This window comes from Lepus europaeus, chromosome 2 (genome assembly GCF_033115175.1).
Source record: "Lepus europaeus isolate LE1 chromosome 2, mLepTim1.pri, whole genome shotgun sequence".
NCBI classification, from domain to species: domain Eukaryota; kingdom Metazoa; phylum Chordata; class Mammalia; order Lagomorpha; family Leporidae; genus Lepus; species Lepus europaeus.
Window position 1 is genome coordinate 144,998,154 of NC_084828.1, and position 23,530 is coordinate 145,021,683.

The following is a 23,530-nucleotide window of genomic DNA, read 5'->3' on the forward strand; positions in this document are numbered from 1 at the left end:
CCGCCGCTGCAAGGCAGAGGATTAGCCTGTTAAGCCACGGCGCTGGCGGATACTAATGTTTCTCAAACTTCTCTAAAAAGAAAAGAGGAGAGAGAGAAAACATTTCCTGAACTGTTCTATGAGGCCAGCATTTGCTCCAATACCAAAGCCATCAGAAGAAAATTAACAGGCCAATATTGCTTATAGATATACATCAAATCCTCAAAATCCAATCTATTCAAATCTGCACGGTAGTTAGGTTTGATAGTCACCACGAATACAGAGTTAGCAAATACTGAACAACTGCTCCTAGAAGAAAAGCAGATAAAGCCTCTGGTTACTACATAGTCAATCAGTATATGACCTTGTTTTTTGTGTTTCTCTTTAAAGATACTTTATCATATTGTGACTTATTAACCTGACAACTAACATTACTATAATTAGTGCCTGAAATTTTTTTTTTTTCTGTAAGGCAAATCATTATTCCTGTTTAGGAACAATAGACAACACTTCAACACATTTGGGAGCCATTTTAATGACAAAAAGGCAGAAAAATTCAAAGCATATGGTCCTAAGACTGTGAAAAGGATACTTGTTTACAGTATGAGAGCTGAAACAAGGTGGAACAACGTGTATACATCAAGTGACTCAAATTATTTGCCATTCTATGCAAGTCCAAAGAAGCACCAAGAGTATCAATATAGGGTTCACAAACACATTTTAACAAGGAAATAAATTCACAAATACAGAGTTCATGAAAAATAGGATCACCTATACTAGCAAACTGAATCCAAGAGCATTTTAAAAGGATTGGACAACATGACTAACTGGGATTTATGTAAGGGTGGTTCAACATATGAAAATCACTCAATATAATCTACCACATGAGCAGAATGAAGGGGGGAATGAACATCTGATCTGATACAGAAAAAGCACTGAGCAAAATCAAAAACTCTTTCATAACACTCAGCAAACTAGAATTAAATGGAAACTTCCTTGAAATAGTAAAGGAGATTTACCAAAAAGTTACCTAAAAAAGCTTTACTCCTAAGATAAGGATGCCACTTCTATTCAACATTATATTGGAAGTGCCAGCCAGATCAATCAGGAAAGAAAAAGAAATAACAGGCATTTAAAGTAGAAAAGAAGTAATATAATCTTTATTTTACAGATATGATCTTATAGACCATCCTAAAAAAAAAAAGCTCTACACATAAAAATTTACTAAAGTTGTTAGATATAAGATAATACAAAAGTGAGTTGTATTTTTCTAGATTATCAATGAACACTCAAAAGAGAAAATTAAGAAAATTCCATTTATAATAACATTTTTAGGATAAAATACACAGAAATAAATATAACCAAAGAATAACATTTGTACACTAAATATTACAAAATACTTCTGAAAAATTAAAGACAACCTAAATAAATGAAATTATAGTCTATGTTACATGGCAATGCCATTCAAACTGATACACAGATTCAATGCAAACCTTACCACAGTTCAAATGCCACATTGACCAGTCTAATGTTCCTATAAATACAGCTGCAATCACATGACACTACCACTCAAAAGTCAACAGTGGCTCTTCATTGCCTATCAAATCAAGAGAAATAGACTACCTAGAATCTACTGTCCTCTCTGGAGTGTAGTCTTCCTTCTCAGGTTTACAGTATAGACTATTTAAAAAAGGCATAGACCCTAAATCAAACTTTGGGTTCAAATCCCAGCCTACCACTTATCAGATATGGAATCTTAAACAAGACATTTCACTTTTCTGAGTTTATAAACAAAGAAAGTACCACTTACTTAAAAAAAGTTATAATTGAGTAAATAGCAAAATTATACAGTAAATGTTAAATAAAAACATCTTTTTACATTGCTGTAAATTTTAACAAATGACCCTGATTTTTACTAAAAATGGGATATTTTGCATCTCCCAAATGTTTCTAACTTCATGAGTTAATTTACCTTGTTGGCTAATTTCTTCTTAAAACCTGTCTCACAAAAATCTAACCATTCAGAGGCAGGACTGTGGCGTAGCATCTCTCAAAAATCTAATTAGCAGCACTGGCATCCCATATGGGTAGCCAGTTCATGCCCTGGCTGCTCTTCTGATCCAGCTTTTTACTATGGCCTGGGAAAGCAGTAGGGGACTGCCCAAATGTTTGGGCCCCCGCATTTGCATGGGAAGACCCAGAAGCTCCTGGCTCCAGATAGGTTCAGCTTCGGCTCAGCTTCACCCATTGAGGCCATCTAGGGAGTGAACCAGCGGAAGGACTGACCTTTCTCTCTATCTCTCCCTTTCTCTGCCGGTAACTCTACTTCTCAAGTAAATAAAGAAAAATCAAAAAAAAAAAAAAAAAAAAAAAAAAAAAAAAAACTAACCATTCAAAAATATTTCAAGTAATAATTTTATTATTATTTTATTAATTCTATTGCTCTGTTTTACAACCTTCATTTCTCACCTCCAAGCCCCAATAATGTATAAGCTCTCTTCTAATACCTTGTAGGACGGTGCTTCAAAACATTCATGGAAAATCAAATTCAAAAATTTTTAAGACTTCTTATATGGATTTCAAAATTATCTGCATCAAAATAACTATTTTTCATTCCATTTTTCCAGGCTTTTAAAAGTCCCCTTGTACTTCTGCGGTATCCGTATTACCTCTTTATCTGGGTTTATCCTTTTAGTTATTTATTTTAAAAGAAAGAGTTCCTATCCACTAGTTCACTCCCCAAATGCCCAAAATAGCCAGGTCCTATCCCCAGTGCAGAAGCTGTGAACTAGGAATTCAATCCAGGTCTCCCATGTGAGTAGCAGGAATCCAAATACTTGAGCCATCACTACAGCCTCCTAGGGTCTACATCAACAGAAAGTTGGAGTCAGGGGCTGGAGTCGAGCCTTTTTTTTTTTTTTTTTTTTTTTTTTGACAGGCAGAGTGGATAGTGAGAGACAGAGAGAAAGGCCTTCCTTTGCCGTTGGTTCACCCTCCAATGGCCGCCGTACCACACTGATCCAAAGCCAGGAGCCAGGTGCTTCTCCTGGTCTCCCATGGGGTGCAGGGCCCAAGCACTTGGGCCATCCTCCACTGCACTCCTGGGCCACAGCAGAGAGCTGGCCTGGAAGAGGGGCAACTGGGACAGAATCCGGTGCCCCGACCGGGACTAGAACCCGGTGTGCCGGTGCCGCAAGGCGGATTAGCCTGTTGAGCCATGGCACCGGCCCTGGAGTTCAGCTTTAATCCCAAGTACTCTGATATGGGACACAGGAGTCTTAACTGGCACATTAACCATTAAGCTCAATGTCTACCCTTTGTATTTGTCTTCTAATTCCATTTGCCAGTACATAGGATACAAGAGAGGAATGATCTGTCTCCTTCATCTTTTGCATTTCCCATACTGTTCAAAATTGTATACATAGCGGAAATTCGGTAAAAATTTTCTAAATCGAGAAAAATTGAGCACTGACATAAACAAAAACAATAAAATCTTTTTGACCTAAAAACAGACTAATTTCAAAATTTCATTCTGAAAAAGGTCTAAAATTATAAATTATCAAAAAAATCAAGAATTTTTACACAGACCCAACAATTAAACTCCCAAGTGAGAAGACACAAAACATTCAATTTTAATTTTAGAAGCCAGGAATATTTAAGGGAAAGAATATGTGTTTTCTATGCAACCCAAAGTCCTCTATATTCTCTCGTCTAAGCATTTCTTCAATGTCTTACTTGTTTCCCTGACAGAGATACTACGTAACTAATGCTGCAGTCATTATCAACCTCCTTAGAATTACCCCCCCCCAAAAAAAACCAAAACTTTTTCCCAAAAAACATTAATTTCTTATTTATTTATTTGGAAGGCAGAGTGAAAGAGAGAGTGGGAGAGACAGAGATCTTTCATCCATTGGTTCAAAGGGTTAGGGTTGGGATGGGCTAAAGACAGAAGCCTGGAATTCCAACGAGGTCTCCCACGTGGATAGCAAGGCTCCAGTATTTGGGCCATCTTCTGATGCCACCCCAGGCACATTAGCAGGGAATTTGATCAGAAGCGAAGCAACCAAGACTGAAACCACTGCTCTAACATGGGATGCTGGCATTGCAAGCAATAGTTTAACCTACTGGATCACAACATCAGCCCCAAAACCATACTCTTTTAAGGCTCTGATCTTTGAATATGATATTTTTCTGCTTACAACACTCTCTCATATTCATTCTTCAAGATTCAGTCCAGGTCTCTTCCTCCTGAAGATTTCACTATCCCTCCCCAAATCAGAACTGATTCCTTTGTGTCACTATTATTCTTGGTAAATATTTTTACTATAACACTTAACACTCTGTGTGCCAGTATTTGCTTCTCATCAGACTAAACACCATGTTTTCTTTTCTTTTTTTTTGGACAGGCAGAGTGGATAGAGAGAGAGAGAGACAAAGAGAAAGGTCTTCCTTTTTGCCATTGGTTCACACTCCAATGGCCACTGCGGCCGGCGCATCGTGTTGATCTGAAGCCAGGAGCCAGGTGCTTTTCCTGGTTTCCCACAGGGCCCAAGCACTTGGGCCATCCTTCACTGCCTTCCCGGGCCATAGCAGAGAGCTGGCCTGGAAGAGGGGCAACCGGGATAGAATCCGGCACCCCAAGTGGGACTAGAACCCGGTGTGCCGGTGCCGCAAGGCAGAGGATTAGCCTGTTAAGCCACGGCACCAGCCTACCATGTTTTCAATTACTTATCTATTCTCAGTACCTGGCCTGTATTACATGTTCTATTTGAGATTACAATGTGAATGACTGAAGAAATGCACACATAGTAGGTAGGCTGTATTATTCCCAATTTACAACTCTTTGAGAAGGGCCTACTTTATTGCTCTTTGTTTCTATTACTAGAAAATGGCCTTTTCAATTTCCTGATATCAATGCCAGCAGATGCAAAGTACTTTACCAAGTTACATAAACATTAAGCATTAATATCTCATTTCTCAATTATGCTGTAACCAGCAATAATTTTATCCTTTCATAACAGGTATCCCTCAGATCAACTTATTACCTTTTCTAAATTCTTCTTTAATTCATTCAGGTTTCTGTAATAAAAATACTATAAACTGGGTAAAGTATAAATAACACTAACTAATTTCTCATAGATCTGGAGGCTGGGAAGTCCAAGCTCAAGGTACCAACAGATTGTGGCTTGAAAAGGCCAGTTCTTCATGGATAGCAAATTTTACCTCTCAACTGGTAAAAGGAACAAGCAAAGCTTCCTTGGGCCTCTTTTATAAGGCAACTAATCCCATTTATAAGGGCTCAACTTTCATGATTTAGTCACTTCTCAAAGACTTTAACCTATTAATACCATCACGGTGATTAGGTTTCAGTCTATGAATTTTGGGGGCACTTTCAGAACACTGCCTTTCTTGACTTCGCAGTTCACCACATCATCGAATCTAAATTAGTCCTTTTTGCATCAAACCCTTCTAATCCATTGCTTGATTATAATTCTCTCTCTACTCTTTGGTCATAAAAGTCATTCCATAAAAACTTTGACGAGAAATAAGTTTAAATTTTAATTCTGCTCCTGGTTGTATGATCTTGGTTATTCAGTTATTTCCTTGTCTGTGAAATAGAGGTCTACAGTAAGTACTTACTTCATAACATTTTTGGGAAAAAAACTTAAGTGTATGTAAAGCACTTAACACAGTTCAAAGTACAATACAGAGCAGGCACTCAATCAATGGCAGTTGTTACTTTCCTACCTCTTAGTGCTTCTGGTATTCAATTTAATTACCTGAACCTTTGTTATTATATAGTTGGATCTGACTGTGGAGTTAAGAGGGAAATTCTCAGATCTAAGCACTGAGGAAGTATACAACTCTGAGGCAGACATTAGCTTTGTTCCAGAAGAGTTAGTACAACTTTCAATCTTCTCATCTCCACTGGTTTTACTTTTCTCTTCCTACAGCACTACATTTTAAGCAAAATAATGCATTATTAAACTTCTCAAAAGTTTAAGAACATGGTTAAGCATTCTGAACATTCTGTCTTTGTGTGGTATCTGTCCTTTTCCTGACACAAATCTCTGTACCCATAACTATTCTTTATGCAACTTGGCTTGCAAATCCTTGATATACTGGATGTCAGTGTTTGGAAGCATTCAAGTTTCTCAATATCATCATTAAAGGGTATCTATCCAAAGTGAATAACTACATCATAGTTTATTTGGCCCCAGCACATACAAAAGGGAGCTTACTGGATCCCTTCACTTGAGCATCCCACAAACTTGAACCAATGCCACCAAGGACTGTGCTGAGACTTCCCCACCTACATTACCCAACAGCTCTTCCTCAGTCTTTCACTCATATCAACTGTTGCCAAGATAAGTTCTCAGCATTTTTTTTCAACTTCTTTAAAAACTTCATGCAACATTTTATATTAACACCTGTTCCCATATATCTTATTTATATCTCGATTTTAAACTTTCAAATATTCTGTGAATCTAATGTATTACGTTAAATTTTCCAGTATTAGTCTTGCCTACTTTTTAAGCATGTCATTTCCCCTTCATCTGAATGAATGAATAATGGACAACAGAATGAGCACCAAGAAAGTATTACTACCACTTCTAATTGCTTATTGAACAATACTTCTGCTCTTATGTGTGCTTCCTCAAAACCAATTTCTCCCTAACAGATTCCCCCAACTCTTATGACATACACATGACCATCTATTTTCACCAGGACCATAAAACTTTTAGAGTTAGAAGGGACTTTCCAGGATCATCTAGTCTTACTCAACTCTCAGAAAATCAGGAAGGTTTAATTATATACCCTAGGTCATAAGGCTGGTTAATGGTATATCAGAAAACAGAACTAAGGAATTCTAAAACCAAATATATGGTATTCTTTCCATTATAGGCTATTCGAATTTTTGTATTTTCACCTGTTTATTTCATCTACACATGTTATTTTTTATTATTTTGTTTTATCTAAAACACTGGGCAATTTTGTTTTCAAGGGTATTCTGGCTATTACACAAGATGCACCATATCCTTTTTTTCTCTATTTTTTAAAGTCCATTTGAGGAGTAGACTGATAAATAGCCTAGCCTTGTCTCTCCTGATGAGCTACCTGGCAAGAGATGTATAAACTTCGGTGTGTTGCAATAACTCAAGAAAGAAATGATATGGCTACAAATCTCAAACCCTGACCCTCAGTATAAAAATGTACTTAAGGTTAACTAACAGTTCCATAAGATCAGTAGAGAAAATGTTAATTTTATCATTGCATTGTTAAGATGAAATATATTGAATCTCTGTATTGGTGATACAACATACTCTTTTCACCCTCTTTTTTTATTACTCCGATCTTCGTTTGTAGTAGGCACTCAATAAAAAATGGCTGATCAGCAAATTAATAAATAAACCAATAAATCTCTAAAAGGAAAGATCACTCAAAAAATGGAAATGCAAAGATCTGACTTAATAACACTCCAAAAAGTAAACTGAAGTTAAGAGACATATTCCAGAGGGACTCACTTAGACACCAAAGCTAACTAAATAAATAAATGTTAACATTGTAGTCACTTTTTGTTTGTTTTTTAGAGAAAGTGGTTACTCTTTCTTTGTTTTGTACTTTTCTGTAATCTCTCACCAGGTAACTCTTGTTTCCTCAAGGCTCTTTGTACATAAAAATCTTGCACAACAATTCTTCTGCTCATTTTTCTAGAAACACCAATACTCAAGATCAAATCAAACTCAGTATCATAAGATCATAAAAAGTCATCAGTAGACATACGGATTAGACTCTTCTAATATTAGACTCTTCAGTATTTTACTAGTGCTTTCCATTAAATATCATTCTTTATACTGTTACTCTAAGTGAAAAGTAGTAAAGCAATATCATGTTAACTAAGAAGTCAAAGATGAAGGAGTTTGCTCACCTAATTATTTTTTTCTAATGTTTTTCATTGTTTACCATTGATTTCACTTCAAATGTTTGTGCTAAGCTGAAAATTACTGAACTAGAACTGTATGAAACCCAAACATTTTTATCCTTCCCTTATGTGTTATTTAAATATCATACTCATATTTAAAAATTATCTTACGCAGTTAAACTAATGTTATTTGATACATGATCAATAATTCAGCTTGTATGAAACAACACAAAAGTACCAGCTTATAAAAACTGAACAAGTTCTCTCTACGGTTTCCCTTTAAATTCACAAAAAGGAAAAATCTAATCCAAAAACTGTAATAAGAAAACTACAGATCTAATAAACAGAATAACTTACTGAAAAAATCTTTAAAGACGTTTAACCATTCCATTTTGAATACAAATTCTGTGTTCTCTTTTGTAAGCTTGTTAACACAGCTCAGGATAATTCTCAGGGAGCTTCCTGGTCTGTTCTGCAACACTGAAACTTCCCACACCCAATCCATGTGACCTGGCCCACACCCAAGCAATAGAAACTTTTTCTGAAGCTTCTCTTTCCAAAACTTTTTTCCTCATAAACTATAACAGAATCTGTAAAATAAGTAAATCATAATGGTCAAAAAAGTAACCTATTCTTCAGACTTATTTTAGAAGGAGTTTTAAAGCCTATATATTTCCTAACACTTAAAAATATACTGTAGCATTTATTTTTCCTTTTTCTAAGCTTTCAAACAATGTCTCCACCAGCACAATCACTGTGAAACAAACCCATTAAATGAGACATTTGAGTTACCAAAAAGAGATGCAGAAATGCTAAGGAAAAGAAGGTTATCCAATGCACAAGTTGGATTTACATCATTATACTATCTAACTATATACTACCGATATTTCCAAGCACCTTCTCAGAAATAAAGGTAGTAATAACCATAGTATTGTAATAAAGTTAACAGCGATTTCTTAAGTCTTACAGAGAAATAAACCTTGCTAAAGCTATCTCAATAATATCAGAAAATTTGGAAAATTTCCTAGTAATATTAATAAAAATTAATTCTAATTAACTTTCAGATTTATATACAATATCTAAAACTAGCATATTTGTCCTGTTTGCTCTAAGATAATAGTTTTTCACTATCTTTTGTAACTACTATCACATCTTCTCTAATTACAGACACCAGCATCCTATTAAAAACAAACAGGGGCAGAGGTTTGGAACAGCAGTTATTTGCGACACCAGCATCCCTTATCAGAGTACCTGGGTTTCAGTCTCAGCTCTGCTTCTGTATACTCTAGGAGGCAGCAAGTAATGGGTCAAGGACCCTGCCACCCACGTGGGAAACCCAGAACAAGTTCCTGGCTCCCAGCTTCAGCCGGGTTCTGTTCACAATGAGGAGTGAAGTGTAAGCAGTGAACCAGCGAATTGGTGATCTCTGTCTCTTGTGTCTTTTTCTCTTCCTTGCAAATGAGTGGACAGTGAGAGAGAGAGACAGAGAGAAAGGTTTTCCTTTGCCGTTGGTTCACCCTCCAATGGCCGCCGCAGCTGGTGCGCTGCGGCCAGCGCACCGCGCTGATCTGAAGGTAGGAGCCAGGTGCTTATCCTGGTCTCCTATGCGGGTGCAGGGCCCAAGCACTTGGGCCATCCTCCACTGCACTCCCTGGCCACAGCAGAGAGCTGGCCTGGAAGAGGGGCAACCGGGATAGAATCTGGCACCCCAACCAGGACTAGAACCTGGTGTGCCGGCGCCGCAAGGCAGAGGATTAGCCCATTGAGCCGCGGCGCCGGCCGCAAATAAATTTTTAAAAACAAATTAAAAAGGAACAAAAACTCTATATAGATATGCTTAGTACTCTGTGCATTCATCACTATGAGTTATACTTTCTTGAAAGAAGTTACCTTGCTCTCCTTCAATACTTTTCATCAACATGCTTTCAATAAATGTTAAGTATTTACAAAACCAGAAGTATTTTTGGTTCTAACACTAGTCTCTTCAACTATGTAAAGGAAATCACATTCTGATTTGCCTTCCATTTAAAAACTAATGGTCCTGGCCAGTGCTGCAGCTCACTAGGCTAATCCTCCGCCTGCAGCGCCAGCACACCGGGTTCTAGTCCCCGTCGCTCCTCTTCCTGTCCAGGTCTCTGCTATTGCCCGGGAGTGCAGTGGAGGATGGCCCAAGTGCTTGGGCCCTGCACCCACATGGGAGACCAGGAGAAGCACCTGGCTCCTGCCTTCGGATCAGCGCGGTGTGCCGGCCGCAGCGGCCACTGCGGGGTGAACCCACAGAAAAAGAAGACCTTTTTCTCTGTCTCTCTCTCTCACTGTCCACTCTGCCTGTCAAAAGAAAAACAAAAAACTAAATGTCCTGTTTGCAAAAAATTAGAATCTAAACAACATTATCCCAACACTTAAACGGCACAGCAACAACAACTACCATTTTATCTTTAAAACATGTAAATGCTTTAGCTCAGAAACTAATATTCTAATACTTTATTCACTACTGTGAAGTACACTGTATTTTAGTTTTTGGTGTTTTCTGATAGTTAAAAACAGTACTTGTCTTTTATTGCTGATAAATTTCTAGAGTAACAATAATACAATAATATTAACAAGCACATCAATTTATATTTTTTTTTATTTTTTTTTTTTGACAGGCAGAGTGGATAGTGAGAGAGAGACAGAGAGAAAGGTCTTCCTTTTGCCGTTGGTTCACCCTCCAATGGCTGTCGCGGTAGCGCACTGCAGCCGGCGCACCGCGCTGATCTGATGGCAGGAGCCAGGTGCTTCTCCTGGTCTCCCATGTGGGTGCAGGGCCCAAGAACTTGGGCCATCCTACATCAATTATATTTCATACTTGCCAACAAAGCTACATTTTTCCCAAACTATCACTGTAAGGAGAAATTTTACTTTCCTTCTACATAAAGACAAAGAATCATTAATCAACAGCATGTTTGCCTAAATACCAAAAATGAAATTCTGTCCCTCCCAATTCCTTCCTGTCAGTTCAGGATAATTTCTTTTTTCTTTTCTTTTCTTTTTTTTTTGGTTAAAAAAAAAAAGAGGCCAGTCCTCACCCATGCATATTTCCTTCCTACCAGCTCAGTGGAGCCCAATGTGAAGCAGGCTCCACTGTCTCTGGCACTCATGGAAGGTCAGTAAAAACAGAAAGAACAAAACAATTTTATAGTTAAAGAAGGGAGGGGGGAAAATCCAAAAACAAAACAGAAAAGAGATCAGTTCTGTAGATATGAACATAAATATTCCACAGCTTAAAAACTCTTTCATCAAATAGAAGAGTAAACTGATGGCTTGTTTTTTTAAAGTTCAAAATGTAAGCCATTAAACAAATTAAAATTTAACAATATGCCATGTGAAATAAAATTGCCTTGATGATAAAAAAGGTAATTTTGCATCTTACTCATTTTTCCCCCCACCTCAATTAGAGGCAGAATTTGCCTGGAAGTCAAAACTCAAAAAGGTACTCATAACTCAATAAGTCCCTGCTAAGAAGTCAAATTTAGTTCTGTGCATCAGAATCCCTCTAATGAACACATCTGGGCCCAGATTTACAGCAACTACTTGCTAACACATATGACCTTGACTTTTACTGGTGTCCAGCTTGAAAATCTGCTATAAACCAAATCTACCCAGCCGAGCTGAAATTCCAGTCCTGGCCCTTTCAAGTCTGCCCACTGCTGCCAGAAATCTGTATGAAGAACTGAGTAGGAATTAAGTTCCAGAATCCACTTAAAACTAATTAGCTGTTTTTAACAAGACTAACTTACCTAAAGTATCCTTTAGGTTTTTTACAATAGATGCTTTCCGAGCACTGTTTTTCCTTTCCACATAGTTAGAAGGCACAAAACCTGTTTTATTCATGGAATTTCTAACTCTCCACCAGGACTTAGAATCATCCAGAAGCCATAATCTCTCATTCTTCTTGATGTCCAGCTCTTGTTCTTGTTGGGCCACATAGTCAAATTTGGCTACTACCACCACTTCTTCTGCCATCTTTCAGCAGCTTCAGCACTGTAAACACACAGGAAGTATTTTTATTTAAGATTGGAGTGGTAGTGGTGCACATACTTTTCAAAATGAAACACCTAAAAATCTAAGGATACTAAAATAATGAAAGTAAAAATATAGGAAAAATAATTAGCAAATACTAATTTTAAAAAGTTGATATTGCTACATTACATGACATAGTGACATTAGGGCAAAAACCATTACTACCAATAAAGTCTACTACATAATGATAAAAGTTTCTACTCAATACATAAGAAGTAAACTTTTATGTACCCAGTAACACTGCTCCAAAACAGACTGGCATAACCACAAGGAGAAATGAACAAATCTATTATCACAGAGGATAATTTTTAACATATTTCAGTTAATAAAATAAACAAAAATACAAAAATATTAGCATGGCTAAAAAACAACTGTTATCACAACCAGTAACTTTAATCTGATATATACAGAATATTACATCCAAACAGAAAAATACAAATACAACACATATAAAAACTGATAAAATGTCAGGCCATAAAGGAAATCTCAACAACTTTCATATAACTGATATTTTACAATCATATTCTCTTATAATATACAAATAGCTTTTCAAAAATCACGTTTGAAAAAGTCAAAACTCCCGAGTCTAAGAAATCATATGAAATAATGAAAATACTTATAAGTAAATGATAATAAAAAAGACTATACATGCAATCTTGTGTGATGAGGAAAAAGAAGGGTACTAAGGGATTTTTTTTTTTTTTTTATCGTTGCATTGGAAAATAAGAGGCAAATAAAAATGTACTAGGGCTGGTGCTATGGCACAGTGGGTTAAGCTGCTGCCTATGTTGGCATCCCATATGGGTGCTACTTCGAGTCTCGGAGGCTCCACTTGTGATCCAGCTCCCTACTAATGTGCTTGGAAAGCAGTGGAAAATGGCCCAAGTGTTCCAGCCCCTGGCACCCATGCAGAGACACAGATAAAGCTCCTGGCTCTTGGCTGTGGCCTGGCCCAGCCCAGACTACTGCAGCCATTTGGAAAGTGAACAAATGGATGAAGCTCTCTCTCTGCAACTTTGTCTTTCAATTAAATAAATAGATCTTTTTTTAAAAAATTAATATACTGAGTGTCTTATCTTTTTTTAAAAGATTTATTTATGGGGCCGGCGCTGTGGTATAGCGGGTAAAGCTGCAACCTGTAGTGCTAGCATCCCATATGGGCGCCATTTCAAGTCCCAGATGCTCCACTTCTGATCTAGCTCTCTGCTATGGCCTGAGAAAGCAGTGGAGGATGGCCCAGGTCCTTGGGCCCCTGCACCGGCGTGGGAGACCAGGAGGAAGCACCTGGCTCCTGGCTTCAGATCTCTCTCTCTCTCTCTTTGCCTCTGCCTCTCTGTAATTCTGCCTTTGAAAATTTTTTATTTGAGAGGCAGAGTTAGGGAGAGACAGAGAGAGAGGTCTTCCATTTGCTGGTTCATACTCCCCCGATAGTTGCAACTGCTGGAGCTGGGCTGATGGGAAGCCAGGAGCTTCTTCCATGTCTTCCATGTGGGTGTGATATGGGACTGGTCAAGGAGTTAGATTAGGTTCATGAGCTGGCAGCTGCACCTCCTTTGCTCTGTGTTGTCATGTTCACCTATCTATCAATCTGAGGACCCCACCCCAGGAAGTACATCCTCTTATCTGAGAGGTAAGGGTGGTACCAGAAAACGCTAAGAACAGAAATGTGTTCTCTTCTTCTCACAGACTCAGAAAAAACAGAGTAGGGCATAATCCTTTTCTTTGGCCCACTTTCCCAAAATAAAGCCCTAATGAGTATGTTTTTCCTATTTTGTAAATAAATATCATACTGCATGCTGTGTTTGGGACTGTACTTAGAATTTTCTTCTCTAGGTAAAAGACAAGAGTCTGAAAAATTAATTTAGGCCCAACCCAACCCATAACAGGTGCAGGGGCCCAAGACTGAGACCATCTTTCACTGCTTTCCCAGGCCATTTGCAGGGAACTGGATTGGAAGTAGTGCAGCCAAGACTAGAACTGGTGCTCAGATGAGATATAGGTGCTGCAGACTGAGGCACTATGAGCATCTATCTTAAATCATTAAATCTCAAGTTTTCAAATCTGCAAATATTTCAGTAATATTTATTTCAAAGTTACCTAAAGTGGTATATTTATGGCTTAAGTCTAGTCTTTATGGGTGCCCTATATGTAAGATGATATGATGGATTAAGCAATTAGAAAACTGGAAGAATTGAAAGGAAAGCAGAAAAGGGGAAATAATAAAAAATAAAAGCAGAAATTACTGAAACAGAAAATACATAGGAGGCCAGTGCTGTGGTGTAGTAGGTTAAGCCTCTGGCTGTGGTTCCAGTATCAATACGGATGCACATTCGAGTCCTGGCTACGTCATTTCTGATCCAGTTCTCCGCTATGGCTTGGGAAATTTATAGAAGACGGTCCAAGTCCTTGGGTCCCTGCACCCACATGGGAGACCTGGAAGAAACTCCAGGCTCCTAGCTTCGGATCTGCCCAGTTCCAGCTGTTGTGGCCTTTTGGGGAGTGAGTCAGTGGATGGAAGACCCCCTCTCTGTCTCTCCCTAACTCTAAAATAAATAAATAAATAAATAAATAAATAAATAAATAAATCTATCCATCCACACACACACACACAAGAAAGGTTCCATTAAAAGAAGTCACAGGCCGGCGCCATGGCTCAACAGGCTAATCCTCCGCCTAGCAGCGCCGGCACACCGGGTTCTAGTCCTGGTCGGGGCGCCGGATTCTGTCCCGGTTGCCCCTCTTCCAGGCCAGCTCTCTGCTGTGGCCAGGGAGTGCAGTGGAGGATGGCCCAAGTGCTTGGGCCCTGCACCCCATGGGAGACCAGGATAAGCACCTGGCTCCTGGCTTCAGATCAGCGCGGTGCGCCGGCCGCGGCGGCCATTGGAGGGTGAGCCAACGGCAAAGGAAGACCTTTCTCTCTGTCTCTCTCTGTCCACTCTGCCTGTCCAAAAAAAAAAAAAAAGTCACACCCAAATACCAGTAATGAAAGAGTATCACAATTATAAATGCTGCAGTTATAAAAAACACAGCAATATAATACATACACATTATCAATAAATCTGAAAACAAATTTATAGAAAAGTAAAATAAGGAAAGCAATAAAATTTAGTATGTCATTAAGAAATCTTCCCATAGTACAAATATTAAGCACAAGAAGGTTTTATAGGCAAGTTTTCTTAAAATTCAAGGAACAAATACACATGCCCTTTGAAAAGTTCATGAAAAATGACCATTAAAAAGTTACTTATGGGGCTAGCACTGTGGTGTAATAGGCTAACCCTCCGCCCACAGTGCTGGCACCCCATATGGACACTGGTTCAAGTCCTGGCTATTCCACTTCCAATCCAGCTCTCTGCTTAACAGCCTGGGAAAGCAGTGGAGGATGGCCCAAGTGTTTGGGCCCCTACACCTGCATGGGAGACCTGAAGGAAGCTCCTGGCTCCAAGATTTGAGTCAGCCCAGCTCCAGCCATTGCAAGGCATTTGCAGAGTAGACTAGCAGATGGAAGGCCTTTCTCTCTGTCTCTCCCTCCCTTTAGAACTCTCTCAAATAAATAAATAAAAATCTAAAAAAAAAGTTATTTACATATTTAAAATATTTTTTGCATCAAAATAAACTTATCTTTCAATTCCATTTTTCATGAATCTTTTGAAAAATCTTTATAATTTCAATTTAAACTCTTAGAACAAAGGAGAACTTACAAATCAATTAACCTCATTCCTGAATCTAGATCAGCTCTGTGCTTTTTTCAGAATGATTATCCTAGTGAACAGCCATCCCTAGTTTAGATTTATTTTACTTATTTGAAAGCAGAATGACAGAGGAGAGAGAAAGCTTACACCCATAGATTCATTCCTCAAATGGCCAAGATGGTCTGGTCTGGGTTAGGCCAAAGTCAGGAACTTAGAATTGCACTTGAGTCTCCCATGAGGGAGGCTGGGGTCCAAATACTTAGGCCATTTTCTGCTGCCTTCTCGGGTGCATTAGCAGGGAGCTAGATTGGAAGTAGAGCAGCTGGGATCCGAATCAGCACTCAAACATGGAATGCCAGCACCACAGGCAGCAGCTTAACCCAACATATCACAAAGCCGGCCCCGCAAATTTAGCTTTCTGTCTTCAACATTGAGCAGCAGTTTCTTTCCCCAACAATGAAGCAAGCTCTTCACGACTATCAGGGAAAGACATTTAACTCAGAATCCTACATCCACTAATATTCAAGTATGTAAGCAAGGTAAATACATTTTGGAAGCATGAAAAGCCTCACAAGGTGTCACACATTGTTTACCTGTTCTGAGTAATGACATGCCCCACAGAATGATCAACAGAAATTTTTAAAAAAGTATTTGTGTTCTTACAACTTTTATGTTTGAAATTATTTAAAAATAACCAAGTCTAAATCATGACTGGCATACGATGTAAAAACAATGAATGATAGCCTTTGTGAGACTCGAAAGCTAGAAGCAAAGAGATTTTTCTCAGGGATAACTGAGCATTGACTATGATTCCGTCCCTGTGACTCCAGCACTCACCTCCCCCAGTTAATTCATAAGCTGAAAATGAAATTTAATTTTGGGTCCCAAAGAAACTTATTCTGAAACTTTACAACTCAATTTTAAGATCTATCAAAGGGGCCAGCACTGTGGCGCAGCAGGTTAAATGCCCTGGCTTGAAGCGCCAGCATCCCATATGAGTGCCAGTTCAAGACCCGGCTGCTCCACTTCCGATCCAGCTCTCTGCTATGACCTGGGAAAGCAGTAGAGGATGGCCCAAGTCCTGGGGCCCCTGCACCCGTGTGGGAGACCAGGAAGAAGCTCCTGGCTTTGGATCAGCCCAGCTCCGGCCGTTGCGCCAATTAGGGAGTGACCCATCGGATGGAAGACCCTTCTCTAGCTCTCTCTGTAAATCTTTCAAATAAATCAACCACAATTTTTTTTTTAAGATCTATCAAAAAACATGTAAAACTGGCAACAAATATTTTGGAAAAAAATAAGAGTTTAAGCCAGCACCGCGGCTCACTAGGCTAATCCTCCGCCTTGCGGCACCGGCACACCGGGTTCTAGTCCTGGTCGGGGCACCGGGTTCTAGTCCCGGTTGGGGCGCTGGGTTCTAGTCCTGGTTGCCCCTCTTCCAGGCCAGCTCTCTGCTGTGGCCAGGGAGTGCAGTGGAGGATGACCCAAGTCCTTGGGCCCTGCACCCCATGGGAGACCAGGAGAAGCACCTGGCTCCTGCCATCGGATCAGCGCGGTGCGCCGGCTGCAGCGCGCCGGCCGCGGCGGCCATTGGAGGGTGAACCAACGGCGAAAGAAAGACCTTTCTCTCTGTCTCTCTCTCTCACTGTCCACTCTGCCAAAAAAAAAAAAAATTAAAAATTAAAAACAAAAAAATAAGAGTTTGTATAATGACATTGTAGTGTGCATACCAAGCATTCATTTTCTATTTTCCTAGCTGAATCCAATTATCCTTCTGGTCTCCTTGCAACCATTATTTTAGCTATGTAACTTGTTTAACTCTAGCTTCTATCTACATAAATCAAAGCCCTACTTTCACAAAAGAATCATTTATGAAACTTTTAAAAAATACAGGTGCTTGGGCCTCTAATTCAGAGACTATAATCAGTGCCTCTAATTCAAAGATTATAATCAGTGCAAAGTTTCAATCAGTTATTAGTTTTTCTAAAAAACCACCCAAGTGTTCTAATGTACAGGCACACTTGAAAACCCACAGGCCAATCATGACAACATTCCACTTGCTAGACTGGCCCAGTTAACCTGTTAAGGCCAATGTGATGCAATGTATGCTAAGGAATTCAGGGAAAAGTTGACTGGCTCTGAAGAAACGAGATTATTGGTGAATTTTGCTAAGGACAGAGACATGAGGTCTGGAACCAGCTGAGTGAGGATAGAACCAGTAAGTGAAATGAGATATGCTGGAAAATAGCACCAAGGTTGCTAAAATAAGCACTGATGCCCGACCTCTGAATCTCTACAATTCCTTGAACCAATACATTTCTTTATTGTGTAAAACAGATTTTTAAAAAAATTTTTCAGTTGAAAGTTCTCAATATAGGCAAAATTACTCCAGAAGATATAAAAACATACTAAAAATGCTGAGGTGATTTAAAAGGACATGATACTTGCACAGAAACAAATAGACCAACAGACTACAGACTGACGTCCAGGAAGCAGATATACTCATATACAGGTGGCTTTAGAAGCTCTCATGTTCGATAAACAAGCTAAGTTCTAGTTTAGGTCTCTTTGAAATAAGAGTATTTCAAAGCACTGGTGATACAGAATCAGAATACATTTTTTTAAAAAGATTACTATTGGAAAGGCAGAATGAAAGAGTGCATGTGTACACATGTGTGAGAGAGAGACAGACAGACAGTGGGAGGGAGAGAAGTAGGGTTATCTTCCATCCACCAATAATGCCTCCAAAGCCAGAGCTAAGCCAGGTGGAAGCCAGGAACCTAGAACTCCAGGCATCTCCCCCATAGGTGGCAGAAACCCATATACTTTGGCCTTGATTTGTTGCCTTCCCAGGCGCAACAGCAGGAAGCTGGACTGGAAGAGGAGTAAGTGGGACTCAAACTGCTACTACAGGATGCAGGCATTGCAAAAGGTGGCTTAACCTGTTGTGCAACATTGTCTGCCCCAGAGTTTAAAACATTTTTGTTACTTTATTTATTTGAAAGCCAGAGAGACAGAGGAAGAGAGAGAGAGACTGACAGAGATAAAACCAGGAGCCCAGAATACTATCCAGATCTTCACCAGAGGTAGCAGAGAAACAAGACTGAAGTCATCCATTACTTGCTGCCTCCTCCTAGTATACATACTAGTAGAAACCCACAATCAGAAGTAGAGACAGATTTAAACCCAGTAACTCCCATGCAGGATGCAGGCATCTCAGGGGTGGCTTCTCTTATGCATCCATCATCTGCCTTAAGATTTTTGTCTATTTTTCTGCCAAATGCTTAACACTGGTCTCAACTTAGAACTAATTAAAAAGCAAGTAATTTTTGTAGTGACATCTTTTAAGAAGTCTTTCCAAAGCAATCAATTCAGTTTTCACAAAAAAAAAACTGTTTACAAAATATATAAAATATAATAAGAGGCACCACTGGAAGAAACTTAAATCTGAATCGTGGTAAGTAGATTAAATTCAACTGGCAGGAATGTAAATGTGCCAATGTTATCAGGTTGCAGGCTTCATAACAGAAATGAGTAGACTTAATCAGGCAAATCGGTTAAGTAACTTGTAACCTGTGTGTATATAAACATGCAAAAATATGATAATTTGGCTTATGACGGGTAGCAAAACAAACTATTCAAGAATGAGTTATTCAGTAACTGATACTAGGACAACTGGTTATCCTTTGGGAAAAAAGTCCTACCTCACAGAGCATAAAAAAGTAAGTTAGATTTCTGAGGAAGACAGAAGACCTGTCCTATCCCTATTCCTCTAGTAAAGTATAACTAAAAACCATGAACATCACATGTAAAACAAACATAAGAAAACTCTGAGGGGCTGGGGTTGTGACAAAGCTGACAAAGCAGCAGCTTGAAATGTCAGCACCCCAAATGGGAGCTGGTTTGTGTCCTTGCTACTCCACTTCTGACCCAGCTCTCTAATGGCTTGGGGAAAGCAGCAGCAGATGGCCCAAAGTGCTTGGGCCCCTGCCACCCATGTAAATGACACAGATGAAGCTCCTGGCTCCTATCTTCAACCAGGCTCAACCTACTCCCCCCACCCCAATCCTGACTTTCAAATAAATAAAAATATAATTCTGAAAGATGAAGAGAAGGTGACAACTCAGATAGGGACCTCAGGACTCCAAGAATGAGTGAATTACCTAGTTTTATTTTTGCCTGATATACCCTAGTCTTGGAGGTGAAGGTTAGCAACCTAGACACACCAACACAGTCAAGAAAATAAAACAACTGGGCTCTCCAAATAATGGACCAAAATAGGAACAGCCAAAGACGACAAAAGACATTTAGACTGCTCTACTTCTGTCAAACATCTCAGAAATAACTGTGGCCCACTCATATCAGCAAAGGCCAAGCACGAAACCTAGACTTCCAACCCTCCAGAGGCTATTATGAAGCACTTCAATCTCTCCTCTCCAGTGGGTAGTATAAGAAAAGACCAACTAAGGAGCCAAAGTTTTACCTGCCAGACAGGGAGAAAATCAGTATCAGCAAAGCCAAACAACTCAACAACACACTGAACTAACATAACAAGATCTAATCAACATCTATAGAACCCTTCAGCCAAAAATAGAATGCAAAATATTCATGTGTCCAGGGAAGAAAAGCCAAGATAAGTCATATCCTATGTTATAAAACAAACCACAACAAAATTTAAAAGGACTGAAATTGTACAATGTGTTCTCCAACTAAAATAAAATCAAACTAGGACTCAGTAACACATACCACTTCTAAATAATCATGGGTCAAGGAAGAAGTCATCAGGAAACTCAGACATTATGCTGAAATAAGTAAAAATGCAAATATAACCTACCAAATTTGTGGGATACAGCTAAAGCAATACTGAGAGGGAAATTTATAGTGCTAATAAAAATAACTAGAAAAGGAAAAGGTGCAAAAGGTGCAAATTAGAAATCTAACCTACTTCAAGAATCTAGAAAAAGAGAAAAATAAAAGCAAGCAGAAGGAAGTAAATGTAAATGGTGTATTAAATCAACGAATTTGAAAACAAAGAAAAATCTATGAAATAAATAGCTGATTCTTTAAAGATCCATAAAACTGATAAACTTTTAGCAAGAAAAAATATATAAATCAGTAATATTAAAAATGACCTATCATTATAGACTCTGCAGGATAATAAGGGAATACTACAAAGAGCTCTACACACACCAATTTGACAACATAGAAGGAATTGCCCAATTCTTCAAAATCACAACTTACAACACACTCAATATGAAAGATAATCTGAATAGCCCCTAACTAATCAGAAAAATAAATGTATAATTAAAAATCTCTGATCCAAAGAAGAAATACTCAAGTTCAGAGGGTTCTACTGAAAAATCCTACCATATTCAAAGAATTAACTCAAATTCTACACAATTTCTTCCTCCTAAAAGTAGGAGAAAACACATCTTTGAGGTTAATATTACCTTTATGTCAAAACTAGACAGAGTCAGGGGCCAGCATTGTGGCAAAGTGCCAGTATCCTTTACAGGCACCAGTTTGAGTTGCAGCTGCTCCACTTTCAATCCAGTTCCCTGCTAATGCACTTGGGAAAGCAGTGGAAGATGGCCCAAGTACTTGGGCCTCCGTACCCACATGGTAGATCCAGAAGAAGCTTGTAGCTCCCCTCTTTCGCCTGGCCCAGCTCTACTTGTTGCAATCATTTGGGGGAGTGAACTAGCTGATGGAAGATCTCTGTCTCTCCCCTCTTTCTCTGTAACTCAGCCTTTCAAATAAGTAATGAATCTTTTAAAAAAATAGACAAAGACAATACATAAAAGGAAATTAACAACCAATATCCCTTACAAATATGTTTGTAGAAATCCTGCATAAAATATTAGCAAATGAAATTTAACAGGATGTAAAAAGAAATAACATTTCATGAGCAGGTGGGTTTTTTTTTTTTTTCATAGATACATTAGCAGGCTAATTAAGAAAAATCACATTAGCATATTAAGCAGTGCAGAAAAGCATCTGAAAAAATTCAATCCTCACACATGATAAAAAATTCCCCCCCCCCCAAAAAAAAAGGATTAAAAGAGAATTCCAACTTGATAAACAGCACATACATTAAAAAAAACAAACAAAACACCTTTCAACTAACACCATATTTAATGGTGAGAGGCTGGAAGCTTTCCCCAAGATCAGAAACAAAGCTAGGATGTCAACTCTCACCACTCTTATTCAACATAGTTCTGGAAGTTCTACTGAATTCACTAAGGCAAGAACATGAAATAAATGGCATATAGGATAGAAAGGAAGAAATAAAAACTATTCCCATTTGCAGATGACATGATTACATAGATTTCTTGGAATTTATCCCCAAAACACGTAATACTATTAAAAATAATTAAGGGGTCAGCACTGTGGCGCATAAGGTTGACGCCCTGGCCTGAAACCCATATGAGTATTGGTTCAAGACCCAGCTGCTCCACTCCCGATCCAACTCTCTGCTGTAGCCTGGGAAGGCAGTGGAAGATGGCCTGGGTCCTTGGGCCCCTGCACCCACGTGGGAGATCTGGAGGAAACTCCTGGCTCCTGACTTTGGATCAGCACTGCTCTGTTTCGGCCAACTGGGGAGTGAACCATCAAATGGAAGACCTTTCTCTCTCTGCCGCTCCTCTCTCTGTATAACTCTGACTTTCAAATAAATAAATATATAAATAAAATAAAAATTAAATGAGGTCATTAGATTGAGGTGACTCCAATGCCCTATGTTCCTATATAAATACAGGGAACTCTAACTCAGAATAAAAGATAATGAAACTTTAGCTCAAGCACAAGCTGACAACTGGAAATTAGTTACACAGTCCTGAACTTCCCACTAGGATAGTAAAAATAAATCCAACTATTCAAACTTTAACCAATCAAACAATTTAAGATGTATTTATTTATTTGAAAGGCAGAGTTACAAAGAGGCAGAGAGAGAGAGAGAGAGAGAGAGAGAGAGAGCGCGAGTGAGCGAGCTTCCATCCACTGGTTCACTCCCCAAATGGCCTCAACGGCAGGAGCTGCACCAATCCGAAGCCAGGAGCTTCTTCCAGGTCATCCATGTGGGTGCAGGGGACCAAGAACTTGGGCCATCCTCCACTGCCTTCCCAGGCCATAGCAGAGAGCTGGATCAGAAGTGGAGCAGCCAGGACTCGAACTGGCACCCATATGGGATGCTGGCACTGCAGGCAGTGGATTTACCCACTATGCCACAGTGTCGGCCCCTCAAATAATTTTAATAAGTAAATTCAGCAAGGTCGCAGGGCACAAGGTCAATGCAAAAATCAACTGAACTTCTATATATCAGTGCTGTGGGAATGTAGGTGGCTAGCAAATGGAGTTGAGGTCTGACAGTCTCAACTGAACTGCTGTTGGACAGCTCTGAGCTAATTTGCAGTAATGCAGGCTACTGAGCAACAGCCATAATCAACCCACAGAGCCCGACTGACAGTCCCAGGCAATGTGCAGCTGGACAGGTGTGACAAGCCTATAAGACAGCCTGGCCTGGCAGGCATGACAACTGCCCTTCTGTGCACAAACCAAGCCTCCCTTTCAGTTCACATACAGGTCTAGCTAGAGAAGTCCCTCCATCTTTCATAACTGCAAGTTCCACAATGTTGCAAATGTGGAGCCACCCACATCTAAAAATATCCAATATGGCAGCAGGATGTGCTCCCATCAAGACCTTAAGCTCATTATAATTTTATTATCATAAAATTACCAGGGGGGACATTCCCACTCCTATCATGCACTTGATACCACAACACTGCTGATACTTCAAAAATGGGGCAAGGAACTGGGAAGCGCTCAAGTTCTGCTACCAAACTCTGATCTCTTGAATATTCAATTCGGCTTGACCCTG

General features: G+C 39.2%; 1 protein-coding gene across 2 annotated transcripts in view; it reads right to left on the reverse strand.

Annotated features, from left to right (window-relative positions):
* The window catches only part of NCK1 (NCK adaptor protein 1), a 93,594-nt gene that overhangs the window by 13,876 nt on the left and 56,188 nt on the right, over positions 1–23,530 (reverse strand). For both annotated transcript variants that reach the window (XM_062214258.1, XM_062214266.1), the window contains one exon: positions 11,683–11,926. In XM_062214258.1, coding sequence (XP_062070242.1) covers positions 11,683–11,908 — 226 coding nt within the window. In that variant the 5' untranslated portion in view covers positions 11,909–11,926. The remainder of the gene's footprint in view (positions 1–11,682; positions 11,927–23,530) is intronic.